Raw genomic sequence first — 14,304 nt, 5'->3', positions numbered from 1 at the left:
TTTCACACAAGGATACACTCACCCTCATACACACATACTATTATACAATCGGGCACACATGTTCACACATGCTTAGCAGTATCTTTTGCATACTGACATACCCACAAACACATACCATCATATAGCAGTCGAGGAGAGGTTGCAGAAAAAGATGGAAGGAGACATTCCCTCCCTCCCTTTGATTACGCCTCCAACACCCACTCTGAGCACATATTCGCACAGTTACATACAAAGCACACAGCATATTCATATGCATACTTACTCAAATTCGCATACATGATTATGCATGCCTTCATATTCCTTCTTTGCCCACCTTCCCTCCTTCTCTCCCTCTCTCCCTCTCTCACTTTCTCTATCTCTTCTCTCTACAGCATAGGTCATAGGATCATAGGAAGCTGCCTTTTACTGAGTCAGACCCTTGGGCCAACTAGCCCAGTTATTGACACTGACTGGCAGAAATTTTCCCGACCTTGTCTGGAGATGCTGGGGATTGAACCTGGGACCTTGTGCATGCAAAGTATGTGCTCTATCACTGAGCGACATGGGTGAGCAACTCATGGCCCTCCAGAAGTTGTTGGGACTGCAGCTCTCATCATCCCTCACCACTGGCTATGCTGGCTAAAGTTGATGGGAGTTCCTCTGCAGGGCTACAAGTTGCTGGGTGGAGGGGCAGAGCAGACAGAGGAAAGGAAAGTCTCTTTTTATCCCCCTACTTGCCCTCCTCTCTAACAAATCCCTTGGGAGCTGGCTTGCACAGACACTGTGCAATTGTTGCTGCTACCAGTCAGATCAAACTGGGAGCTCCCTCGGCAGTTGGCATTGGTGGCAGGAGGTGGGTGGAGCACTGATCGTCTGCTTGGAGGTTCTGTTGTACTCAGTACATCTGGAAAGGCATTGTCGTTGGTCTCGGTTGAGTATGGAACAGCCTGCCCCACATTTCTCCATAGCTGAATGCAAATCCTTTTATGATGTGGTGCTGAAATAGGTTAGATATTTTTATCGGTTTTTAAAGATATTATGCTGAGCTGAAAGTTGTTTTACTGCTATTGGTTTCTACAGCAATCTTATGGTGATCTTAGTGGTTTTTTGATGTTTGAATGATTATTTTATATGTTGGGAGCTGTATTGCGATAGCTTGGGACTAAAAGGCAGCTTAAATACCATAAAATAATAAATATGATTAAAATCATAGAATAGTAGAGTTGGAAGGGGCCTATAAGGCCATCGAGTCCAACCCTCTGCTCAATGCAGGAATTCAAATCAAAGCATCCCTGGCAGATGGCTGTCCAGCCTCTTCTTGAATGCCTCCTGTGTGAGGGAACCCACCACCTCCCTAGGGAATTGGTTCCATTTTTGTATTGCTCTAACAGCCAGGATGTTTTTCTGACCTTTACTTTGGGATTGGAGTTTAGCTACCGATTTCTGCCCAGAAGGGTTCATTAGGAACTGGATTGGATTTAGGTACCCGCTCCAGAGCCCAGCTGAAGCCACAAATCACTTTGGGGAGCAGATTGTGCTCAGGCAATTTCCAGCCCCACAGATATCATTAGGAGCTTCTATTATGCTGTGGGAAGGACAGTGGCCACTCTATTTTACTCAACTATCATCTCAGCCTATCATTTTCTAAATTAATCATGGAATAATTTCACATGGTAATGCTTTACAGGTGGTCAACAAGGTAAGATTGCTTCTAGTGAATTGTCTTATGGCTGGTTCTTTATGTCTATGAGAGACCTGTTTAGCTGAGCAGGTGAGAACTGTATCAAAAGAAGGAGCCTTCTCTGACCATGATTACATTTATTTCATTAGATAGTTAATAAAGCTAATTGAGAATAGCTGAAATGTGAGTGGAAGCAAAATCCTTTTGTGGTGCTCTGTAAGTGTCATAAAATGTCTGTGGTGGTTTTGAGCAAAATACTCTGTTTTGTGGTGAGCCAGAAAGACTATCAAATACCCCCTGCAAAAGGTATACAACAATGAAGATAGATTTGTTGTGACTATTACTACTTCTACTGTATTGGACTTACACAAATACACACATTTTGTTGTGACTATTACTACTTCTACTGTATTGGACTTACACAAATACACACATTGAGTACAATCCAGAGACAAACCAGAGGGCTAATTTAAATAATGATTTGGGTTTTTTTTAATGAATGAATGGCATATTTATGAAATTGTAAATGTTTCATAAATATAGTTTGTGGTGGCGCTCTAAATCAAGAAAAAGACAGCCACTGCTACCACCTCAGGTCTGCATCAATGGAGCAAAAGTCACTTCAGATGGAAGACAGTCTTCAAAGTGGTCATGTAAACTGGTATTTTCATTAGATGGAAATCAGGCTTGATTCAAATAAGAGGCAGCTCATGACTAGCACGCTTACCCTGTGTAAGGATATCATGTTTAAAAACACGCTCCCCTGATGCACATATCCATATAGTGTTTCCATGCCAGATATCTGTGGAAGAGGCTGTGATTGGTACAGATGTTGGCACATTGGGTAAGGACTTCTTAGACATCATGCCAGTGGTGTGGTGTGCCATCTCAGTGAGATGGTCCTAAACTTGGATCATATCCACATTTACTTTTACATACATATGCATAGCACTGCAGCTTTAAGCACAGAGTTAATCACTCAAGCCCAATATAACTCACTTCAAATTGTAAACCAGAGGTGAAACTGCATTTTAAAGGTTCAAGGGATGCATGGACAGTTAGTGCTGAACCCTTCTCCCACAGGTGGATTTTCTCCCAGAACCTTTCCCCCCAAAGTGCTTTTCTCATACTTTTTCTCATATTCAGTTGCGATTCCAGTATGAGAGGCTGGCGGGGGAAGTGCCTATAGGGACATACCATGAGAGAAAGACCAGCAGACAGGAGAGGGTTCATCAGCCCAGCCCCCACAATCTTTGGCCCTCTAAACTGCACCCCTCTTGCTACATAGAGTCTCCATTTGAAAACATAGGTCTGCTGGTATCATATGTATTTTGAGTCTCAAGCACATGTATCATTAAATGAGAATATTCTTTATCCTTTTCTGCTTCTGGTGGATTCCCAGTGAAAATTATTTTCACATTTTTCAAATTTACAATGATTTATTTATCCGTCAAATATGACAACTGAGACAATTTATTTCAATAACATTCATAACTAAACACTATAGAGGGAATTATCTATCAGAAAAAATGCAAAATGCCCAGATGGCAGACATAAATATAGGAAAAGGAGATAAATCTTTTGAGGTTGTCCTTCTATCCCCATGGGAAGTCATGGGCAGTAAGAAACAGTGGAAATTTTTATTGAAAATAAACAAACATACCATTACACAAGGCAACAACTCAACAAGAAAATCACCTATACTGAGAAAGCAAAAGAGAGGTGGACCAGCAAAAATGGCAATGGAACCCTTAGACCCTGAAGGATGAGGATGTGAGTGGGGAGTCACTGCAGCAGGTGATTTCTGTGTTGATGGCCAGCAGAGGATCCACACCAAAGGGAAAATCTCCAAACCTTTCTCTAAAGCCTGCTATCATGATATGTATATAAAAAACAGGTTAATGACAAATAAAACTAGAGGAGACTAGTGTTAAAAAAAGATAATTTGAATCTCATGATTGCTTTTAAACACCAAGAGTTACTAATTGGCCTCTCTCCTTGGGCAGGTGGTGCTACTTCAGATTTCAGATACCATGAGAAGTCGAAGAAATGGTACCCTGGAGAGCTCAAAAAGTCTTTATTCCAGTATTTCTCGTAGCACGGACCTATCGTACAGCGACAGTGTAAGTGATTACTAAAAGCCAGTTCTACATGACTGATACTGGTAAAATCCTTCCAGGCTTATGAACTGATGCTAAATGTAACTATCATGTGCAGGGAGAAAACCTATAGTTGTTGACTATACAGTGTTGAACCTTCTTGGTCAGATTCTAGGCTTCATAAACCTTCTCTGCTTTTTTTATTGAGTTGTTTACACAGGCTTTTCCTGACTTGTAATGGACTATGACACTGCTCTGTTATACTGTTATTTTTGGTGTAATGTTTTTAAATATTTATTATTTTATATTGAATTATATATGCCTTTTAGCATGAACCACTTCAAGATTTTATTATATTAAGTGGTACAGAAGTATTATAGATTTTTTTAAAAACATACTGGGTAGCAGCAATGTCTAAGGTGTAGCATGTTGGTTTTGCACACTTTGGAAAGTGGGACTGAACCTCTGACTCTTGCACCTACCTTCCTCTGCATGTAGAATCTTCACAGTGAACCTTTGGGGCTTTCTAGTGTAAGCACCATCTAGCATTCATAGACAGGCCTGGTTTACATGGAAGCGTCTATGCACAGTGGGGGAGGTCAAAAGCTCAAGGCTCATTTCAAGGCTTTGTTAGAGCTGTATATAAGACAAACAGTACACTGTTAAAGAGTTGTCTGTATTTAGCTGTATTTATAGACAATTTCTGTCATGTAGGTTTAAAAAGCTCTAAGGATAGAGAGTGGAACTAATTTCAAAATCTGCAGACTTGTTGTAATCCTATGCTGGATGCCCTTTTGTTCTTTTGGAAGTAAAAATAACTCAACCTTGGCCAATTAGCTGTTGGGGAAATATACAAATGGATTTCACTCAAATATTTCAAATCTTGCTCCCAAAGGATTTGGTGCGCTTCATTCAAGAGAACTTCAAGAAGAGAGAGTGTGTCTTTTTCACTAAAGATGCCAAGTCAAAGTAAGCAAATATTTCTGTCTAGCTCTGAAGTTTTGAGTTATGTTCTTTATGTTGAGCCTTAGATCATTTTCACACTTGATACTAAAAAGCATATCTGATCTGTTTGTGTACTGTGTGAATTGTTTTTAATGAACAATAGGACCCAGAAGATTTGCATGATCAACTGATTCATTTGAAATGCAAACTGACTTAAGTTTCATGTGTAAAAACACCCCATGGTGCACCGGAGTGACAGGTCCTGTCAAGCCAAAGATGTTCTTACAATGCTTACACAAGGTCAACTAAACCTCTTATGTAATCTTCCTCCCTGTTATAGCATCATATGAAGTGGTGAAAGTCCTGCTAGATTGCTTTCTCAATTATTGAAGAACCTCAGAGCATGTTAACACTGGGTTACTAATCGGATGTGCTTCTAGTACTATAGAGTTCATACTTCAATCAGTGGCAGTTTTCCCCAGGGTTACTTGAAAAAGACACAAATCGTTCAGAAATGTAACCACATGTTTCCGCTTGGGCAAATATATAAAAGCGTGTCCTTTTCAAAGACAGCACTCACCAAATTCAGTGGAAGGGAGTTTGTGATTGCTGCTACTTTTCTCCTCTCCATGTTGTCAAATCAAAGAGGACTATAACCAGCTTCCTCCCCACTTATCATTATTATTAATTTATCATAAACAAGAATAGTGGGATTGAGCATTGAACATCTTCCACATTTTTAACATAAATATAAGAGCAGATCCCAAAGCTTTGCTCTTGAAAAGCTATACTCCTGCCAGAATAATTTTAAAATTCTGTTTATCTCACCCCACCCACCCCACTGGTATTTATTTTATTTTAATTTATTTCATTTCTATACCGCCCAATAGCCGAAGCGCTCTGGCCGGTTCACAAAAATTCTCAACAAGTACTAAAATAGCTCCAGTTTATAAATCTACACACCACTATTTTATATAAACATCAATAAGAATATAATCCCAGCTAATCCTCATGTCATCAATTAGCTAGTGCCAGAAGCCAGACCCTGCAAAAATTCCTCACAGTGGTTCTAAAAGATGCTGTCATATTTGGCAAGTCTTAGAGTAGGTCTGGGCAACCTGGAGTCCTAGTTCTAATTTCAAAAGCCCTCTGCAAAGATCAGTCCAGACCTCTGGCAAGAGTGATCTGTCCCTCCCCCGGCAGCCCACTGGGCAAAGAGTGAGAGAGACAGAGAAGACGTGTCAAGGGGAGAAAGAGGAAAGTAGGTGGCAGAAAGAGAGAGAAGATAATGGCAAAAAAAAAAAAAAAAAAAGAGCAAGAGAAAGCCCACTGTTGGCTCTGGCCTGGCCCACAGCTGGCTTCATCCCCACCAACTGCAGCATGCAGCCTCTGACAGATTACTTCTGAGGGAATGTGGCGATAGAAGAGTCAGATAGATGAACACGAGACTGAGTCTGGAGAAGAAATACTTTTAAATGGATGTTTGCTTAAAGAACATAACTCATCACAATCATGGCTTTTACTTGTTACAGAGAGAAAAAAATGGGAGAGCTTCTCCTAGCTCCATCATGGAGGAAACATAGAAAAGGAGTGGCCTCCTTCTGGGCAAAGGAAGGAATATACCAATACAAAAAGGCGGCGGGGAGGGGGGGAACTAGTTACTCATTGGTCACTAGGCAATGCCTACTATCTCCTTCCTAGGCAGTGGTGGAGTGGGTCATTCTATTAACTCCTGACCCCCAGAGATATCCCAGAAGGCTTAGAGTGCAAAGTCTAGTGGCATTCGACAGACAAAAGGCACCTGACCAAAAAAAGGTCCCCCACCTCTGCTTTAGAGAGAGGTAATTCTATAATAGTTCAGCAATCCTTGATGACTCATGTGTTCATCACTGAATTATTTTTGAAAGCTGTTCTCCTTGTTATCCCTCCTGGCAAAAAAACAACAACAGCCCCTCATGGTTAATTATTATTTCTTTTCTCATATATGCATGTCTTGATAGTGACAACCTATGTAAATGTGGATACTCAAAGTTGCAACATGTAGAAGAGACTCAGATTAATAACCAAGAGAAATGGAATTATAAGAAACACACTAAAGAACTCCCAACAGATGCCTTTGGAGAAATTGAATTTGAAAATTTGGGCAAGACAGGAAAGGTAAGTCAATTAAATGCCTTTTTCACTTGTGAATGTAGAACAAGATTTTTTCTGCTAACTTTTTCTAAGGTTGAAAAAAAATTGCCAGAACACCTGAAGATTTATTACCTTTTTCTATTTTGATATCTTTAGGGTGCAATCCTATGCATGTTTAGATAGCAAAAAAAGTTCTACAAATCCTAGCATGCCCCAGCCAGGAATTCTAGGACATAGGATTGAGCCTTTAGAGGGATGTTTGGAGCTGTTGTAAAAATGCAATATAAAACTGATAGAACAAAAGTAAGGAAGGTGGAATGGTACAGAGTAGATGTTCAAAAATAATTTAAAAGCTGAGCCAAACTGTTTATTTTCATCCACATTCAGAATATAGAAGCATGAAGGGATAAATATCAACCTCGAATTGGAAGGGCTCTTAGACATCCATTATAAACCACTAACAGGAAGGATAAAGGGCACACGTGGGCTGGTGCATGTATTAAGAACCCTTTAAATGAAATGCTGTACTACACAAAACTCTGCACAGATAAGTGATTTTCATGCAACCAACATCTGATGTAAATCAGCCCTTGGCTGAAGACATTAAAGCAGACATGACAGAAGGAGAGGACTGTATGGGTGCGATGGCATTGATAAAATGAGGCATTTGCCTTTTGACTAAGCGGAATATTTTTCCTGTTGTAAAAATTATTTTCTCTTTTTTAAGTATATCCGCCTGTCATGTGACACAGACTCTGAAACACTCTATGACCTAATGACCCAGCACTGGCACCTGAAAACACCCAACCTCATAATCTCTGTCACAGGTGGAGCAAAAAATTTTGCTTTAAAGCCACGTATGCGTAAGATTGTCAGCAGGCTGATCTACATTGCACAGTCTAAAGGTAAAAGTAGGCCTTCTTTCTGCTCTCGCTTGCTTTGGCATAGGCAAAAAAAAAAGGACTTCAACAGGCTAACAAGGCATGGAGAAAAGGAGGAGGAGGGGTTGAAGCATAACATGTGTAATGTGCTCCCAGCTATGCTTAAGACCCCAGCCTTTAGAAATAAATTGAATTGATTTCATCGTGACCCGTATTTCTACTTACGTGTGCTGACGTTTACTGCCTAAACGTGTATCCCAGGGTCATTCACATCAATAGGAACATTGTTATTTACTTCAATGGGATATGGATTGTAATTTTAACTGTGTTAACTGCCTGCTAGGTTAGAGCGCTGGCTGGTGGGGTGTAGGAGCATTGACCGCCTTCAGGATTTGCCCATGACAGCAAAAGCCACGGGGGAGCCCATTTCGCATGGTGTGTCGTTTTTTTTCAGGAGCAGAGTTGATCGTGTTTGCGTGTGGGAAACAGTTTTCACAGCCATAACCATCTGGATATTGGGAGGAAAATAAAGGGAAGTTCAGTACATACCTGAAAAATGTTCTCAGTTTTATCTTTTCTGTATGCCTTTATTAATGTCTGTTCCTTCACTCCCTTCTCCGCTTTTTCTACATGTCTTATTTGCCATTCCCCCACCCCCTCGCCTGTTCTCATTACCCTTCCCTTTTTGCTGCTCCTTTTTTTGGTGTTCAGACTAGTTCCTCCTCAACAGATTCACACTGTTCACCATCATTCACAACAGAGAGCTTTGGCTATGGGGCAGTATAGAAATATAATAATAAAATGAAATCAATTCACTTCTAATTTTTAACCAATTCTGTGTCCTATCTGATATTTTGGAAACTCACACATTTCCACTGAAAAAGAATGCACTAGCAATGTATAGGATTCAGGGTATGGAAAGCTTCCGGATATGTTTCAGATTGCGTGAAATAATCTGTGTTCAAAATTTACATGTATGATTTGGTTTTGTACTCTCAATCTACAGGGGCCTGGATATTCACCGGGGGAACTCATTATGGATTGATGAAGTATATTGGGGAAGTAGTAAGAGATAACACTATCAGTAGGAGTTCTGAAGAGAATGTGGTTGCTATTGGCATAGCTGCTTGGGGGATGGTTTCTAACCGTGAGAGCCTGATCAGAAGCTGTGATACTGAGGTACTGAACTTGATTAACAATTAACATCCTGGAGTTATGTAAATCCCCACATTACAAATGAAGGGGAAATTTCCTTGCCTAAAGCTACCCATCAGGCTAGTTTGCACAACAGCCCATGGTCTAATTAAGCCACGGTGGGTTGTTTTTACCCATAGCTAAGCCACGATACTGCCACCAGATGATCAAGTGCTGCAAGGCTTGTTTTTGCGAGTTGTGGGTTCCCTCCGCCCTCCTTGCCTGCTCCCAGCATGTATCTCTGGAGCCTTTGTGGCATGGAAGGGTGGGCAACTGCAGGCAAGGCTTCAGTTCTCAGCAACCTGCCATTGGTTCACTCTTGTCTGGGTGTTTATTAATCTCCAGCTGTTCCCGGGAGTGCTTGTACTGTGCCAATGAAACCCTTCCCTCGAAGCCTTGTTTTAGCAGAATAATATTCCACCATTACCACCCCAGGCTGCCGGCTTCCCATTGGAGCCCAGTGTGAGCAGCAAAGCATCCTTGCCACCCTTGGCCTGTGCTAGAAGGAGGCTTGGGACTCGGTCGCTGCACTCTCCTCCTCCTGCGATGCTACCCCCCTCCACCCCCCGCTCCCCTTTTCCACATTTGCGGTGTTGTGCTGGCTGTACAAGGCCCTTCCCTTTTTCCACACACACCCCTGGCATGTTAAAGCACCCACTGCTCTGTTACCTCCCTGTCTTCCAACCTCCTCTCCCTGCCCCCCTGGAGAGGCTTGCAGGCTCCCCTTATCTATTTTAGGCAAAAAACCACAACTGGCATGGATTACAAAACACAGTTTACTAAAAGGTTGATCAGGGTGTATATAGGAGGCAGGCGTTTGGTTGGTGGGAGGGGGTGAGGAAACACCTAACAGCCGTGCGTAGTAACACATAGTACTTCACCATGGATGAAATGTGGATAACGGTCCCAGACAAAGTCCGCTATAACTGCTTGTATTCCTTGCACTCCACAGTGTGATACTGTTTCTGAGCAGGGATTTGGAGGGTGCAGGGCAGGCTACTGGCACTGGGGATCGATGGGGTGGAAAGGGGGAAGAGGAGAAGTGGAGGGAAACATCACTGCAGGAGGAGGAGGGTACACGGGTGAATAAAAGGGGTTTCTCTGGCCTGCACAGTGCTGGAAAAGTGGAGGAGGGAAGCAGGAAGCAGGTGCATTGCCAGGCAAACTTCTGATGGGTGGGAAACAGCTAGTGAGATTGCAAGGCAAGTGGAGTTGTTGGCTTTTTTGCCGCTCTTGCCAAACAACTCTGTAGCCTTTTGGAACCAGCCATGCACAACCCACAGTACTAGCTCATGGCTTAAACTTGTCACAGCCAACAATCCAACGGCAAGCCATGGTATCTCAGCATGGGTTGTTTGTGGCTAACAGCCCTCACTTAAGCCATCATGCTGGGTTTGCATGACACAACAACCCACTATAATAACCCACCACTGTTTGTTTCATTGTGGGTTGTCATGCCTATGAATCAGGTCAGTGAGTTCATGTCTGTGCTACTATTTGAACCAGAGGCTTCTAGCACAAAGTGCTTGCTTACCAATATACTACATTGGCTTACTGTGATTTATTGCTGGTGAACTGATGAAAATGTATTGTAACTAATATGTCATCTACAAAGCAATTTTGTACTACGTGGGATTTTGGGAAACTCACCTATCCTTAGAAGGGAAATGTGGGAATTGATAGGAAAATGGTCTGGGAAAGGACAGAAAAAAACTGTATGTTCACATGAAGTTGGGTCATGCTAGGAAATAGTTTAGCAATGTGAGCAAAAGAGTACTTTATTTTTGAATAATTTTTGATGTAATTTCTAGACATATTATTCAGCACACTACATCATGGATGACCTCAAGAGGGACCCATTGTACTGTTTGGATAATAATCATACTAATCTAATTCTGGTTGATAATGGCACTCATGGATACCCAGCCGTAGAGGCCAAGCTACGAACTCAGTTAGAAAAATATATTTCAGAACGCATTATTCCAGGTCAGTTTCTAGCTGCAGTTAAGGTAATCTTTGGAATTAAGTATTCTGGTTGGTGTCGTATGTTAAAGGAATTCTTGAGGATGAATAAACTTGTATTAATTATGAATTGTTTTAATTTGTTTTTATTGTAAAATGCCTTGGGATATGTTATGCTTGAAAGGCCATCTATAAATATATTAACTAAGCAAAAGAATAAATGAAATATATGAGATAAAATACTTTGTTGATTAGATCACTTAACTCAAAGAATTAATGTTATATAGTTCTTGGATGGAAGTCATGGGAAATATTATTTATTATATATTTATATGGCTCCATTAATATACATGGTGATTTACAGGCCAGCATAAGCAAAAGCATCAGGTTTCTACCCTGAGGAGCTTACAGGCTCTCTTCATACCTGACATTTTATCCCACTACAAACTGGTCCTTTTGATTCCAGATCCTTTCTGGGATTTACACTGGCCCTGTATACAGGCATCTCTCATAGCGCGTCCCTCCGCATTATATCTTTTCATGGCTGGGCCGAGCTGCACGGAACAATCAGGACAGAAGGGGGCTGCTGGCTCCACACCCCCTCCCCTTCCCTGATGGTTGGTTCCTGTAACATGATGGATGGCTCCGCCTGTCCCTCCACTCCTCCACAGCAGGAGGGGAGTCGGAAGCCCTTCTAGTGATCTGGAGAGCAGGCTGTGGGAGCTGGTCCCCTCCTTTCTTTGAGGGAGAGAGAGTCTTCTCGGTGGCTTACCCCGAGGTTGCTGGCGCTGCTAGTCCTTCTCTGCTAAATATGTCAGTGTGTGATGGAATTAAATGCAGGACATTGCTTGCACTACTGAGTTTGAAGGGTATACTGAATACCGGGTTCCCAACTACAGAAGTAAGAAATCCACCAACGGACTTGTATACAGTCAATGCACCAAGCCATCCCTAGCAGCTCCCCCCCCCAAGGTGACCGCTTCACAGGGGACACCTTCATTAGACATGGCTTGCTTCCCTTCCCCACCCACATGTTGTTGCTCTTCCCCCTTATTCTGGCTTCCCAATGACCCTGCAAGTTGGGCTAGAAGAAGAGATAGTGGCTGGCTAGGTAGGAGGGAGTACTATGGAAAAAGCCCATCAAACTGGTGAGCAAAAGGGAGAAGAAGTAGTCGGTGGAGTCATCGGGAGGGGGAGGTTCCAAGTACATGCACTGAAGGGGATGGGAGACCTTAAGACTGCTACTCCAAGTAGACTTACAATGCACTCCTATGCATGCCTACTCAGAAGCCACACATATTTCATGGGGGACAACTTCTTCATTAGACCCGGCTTGCTTCCCTCCCCCCACATGTTGTTGCTCTTCCCCCTTATTCTGCTTCCCAATGACCCTGCAAGGTGGGTTAGGAGAAGAGATAGTGGCTGGCTAGGTGGGAGGGAGTACTATGTAAAACCACCTGTTTAGTCACTGTGTGAGCAGACTGCTGGACTAGACGGACCCTTGGTCTGATCCAGCATGGCTCTTCTTATGTTCTTATGTTAGATAAATTTAGTGGCTTTTAATGTGCCATAAGACTCTTTGTTTTTGTCATGAAATAGTGAGCAAGTTTTCAATTAACCACCAAACTCTTTGGCAGACTGGGTATTAAGTAAAAATCAAAACCAAAGTAAAAGTAAAACAGGAAAAGTGCAGGGAAAGGGAAAAAACTATGCATCATGGAAAAGCCCCAAATTTTGCAGCATATTTAAAATGGCCTGCAGGAGGTTTTCTCTAGACAGTGGCAAAAACATGGTTTTAAGAAAATGCTATGTGTTACAGGCACCTCACATGGTGAAATTGCCATGTCAAAAACGAGCAGTTCAATGCATCGGTGTAGTACATGGCGATGGCATATGGTGAAGCAGCCATATAGTTCTCTACATGCCTGGCTTCACAAATTATTCTTCTTATATGGAAATGGCTTCTGAGTTGAAAATATTTTCATACCCCATTTATTTTCTATTTCCCTAGAAAGACTATGTAGAAAAATTATATGCATCAACAAAACTAATTGAGCAGTGGTATTACAAATGCACATGAGTTGGAAACTCTAATTCTGTTGCCTCTTTCTGTAAATTTCTTCCCATTGCTAATGTGTCTCTTTTGATTAGGTTGATCACACACAACATGAACAAATGACAAAATGCCTCTCTTATAATAATCTACAGTATGTTTTTCCTCATAAAAATCAAGAAAATGGAGTAGAAGTTGTGAATTTAGGTTTCTCCTCTTTAACATTTATCCTAATTTTAGGGCAAGAATGACTAATGCTAAAAGGATACAGCATCAAATACTCTTGCACAGAGCATTAAAAAAAACCCACCATTAATTTTCAGTTTGTAGAAACGTTCTGGAAAACAATTCGTAAAAATTTTGGAATTTGATGAGAACTATCCATTTTAAAATCAGTTAAGGGTGCAATCCTATGCATGTTTTGGCAGAAAAAAGTCCTACAACTCCCAGCATTCCCCAGCCACCATATCTGGTGAGGGAATGCTGGGAGTTGTAGGACTTTTTTTCTGTCTAAACATGGATAGGATTGCGCCTTAAATTAATTTAAATCAATGAAAGTGAAGAGCATATGGACATTTGTTTTCATGTTCCTGTTTATGCGGTGCTCATTAATTACTCATTTATTGGTAATGTTAAATAGTAGTATTAATAAAGGGCATTATAGGAATCAAGGAATAAAATCAGATGAGGCAAAATGTAGTGCTTTTAAAGAGATAATCCTTTAATCATGGAAAAATTCATGGGATGGATGATTGGCAGGTTCTAGAATGGAATACACACAATCTGGGCAAAGGATAAGACTGAGAATTATAAATGATGCAAGGTAAAACAGAGGAAAGATTTTTTAGTGCTCTACAAATCATACATTTGTTCGTTATGGCATTTAAATTTCAGATTCTAATTACGGTGGGAAGATTCCAATCGTGTGTTTTGCCCAAGGAGGAGGAAAAGAAACTCTGAAAGTAAGACACTTTCCCACCCATCTATCCCCTGGTCGCCCCCCCCCATCCCTCCCTCCATCTCCAACCCCTTAGGGCTAGAAAGAATGTTGGCATTTGCAGTTTCATTTTTGTAGAAAGAATGGCTATGAAAAATCCGAATGTTCCTGGAAATGATTTCTCTTTGGGCTTCTCTACACCAGCCTAAAATTCTGCATTTAAAATGGGGCTTTCTGCTTCCATTTTAAATGCAGGATCACAACAACTCCCTTTTTCACCCCCTCCCCTTTCCTCCTCCTCCCCGTATCCGAGTCTTCCATTACCTTCCATTGATCTCGCTTCTCTTCTTGCCGCTTTTCCTCTTTTCATGGAGGAAACTCAAGTGGAACACAATGGGGTTATTTGATAGCTCATTATCTGCAAACTATTTAAAATGGAA

At 41.5% G+C, this 14,304-nt stretch overlaps 1 protein-coding gene across 2 annotated transcripts in view; it reads left to right on the top strand.

Annotated features, from left to right (window-relative positions):
- The first annotated feature begins 3,693 nt into the window (after positions 1–3,693).
- Positions 3,694–14,304, top strand: part of TRPM8 (transient receptor potential cation channel subfamily M member 8) — a 62,595-nt gene continuing 51,984 nt past the window's right edge. For both annotated transcript variants that reach the window (XM_084830167.1, XM_084830161.1), the window contains exons 1-7: positions 3,694–3,783; positions 4,655–4,728; positions 6,705–6,861; positions 7,565–7,742; positions 8,725–8,897; positions 10,724–10,898; positions 13,822–13,889. In XM_084830167.1, the coding sequence (XP_084686293.1) occupies positions 3,694–3,783; positions 4,655–4,728; positions 6,705–6,861; positions 7,565–7,742; positions 8,725–8,897; positions 10,724–10,898; positions 13,822–13,889 (915 nt within the window). The remainder of the gene's footprint in view (positions 3,784–4,654; positions 4,729–6,704; positions 6,862–7,564; positions 7,743–8,724; positions 8,898–10,723; positions 10,899–13,821; positions 13,890–14,304) is intronic.

The sequence above is a fragment of the Heloderma suspectum genome, chromosome 1 (assembly GCF_057233095.1).
Source record: "Heloderma suspectum isolate Gila_16-S chromosome 1, 16-S_ref, whole genome shotgun sequence".
Classification (NCBI taxonomy): domain Eukaryota; kingdom Metazoa; phylum Chordata; class Lepidosauria; order Squamata; family Helodermatidae; genus Heloderma; species Heloderma suspectum.
The sequence above is the reverse complement of the archived record's forward strand: the minus strand, read 5'-3'. Positions and strand labels throughout refer to the sequence as shown.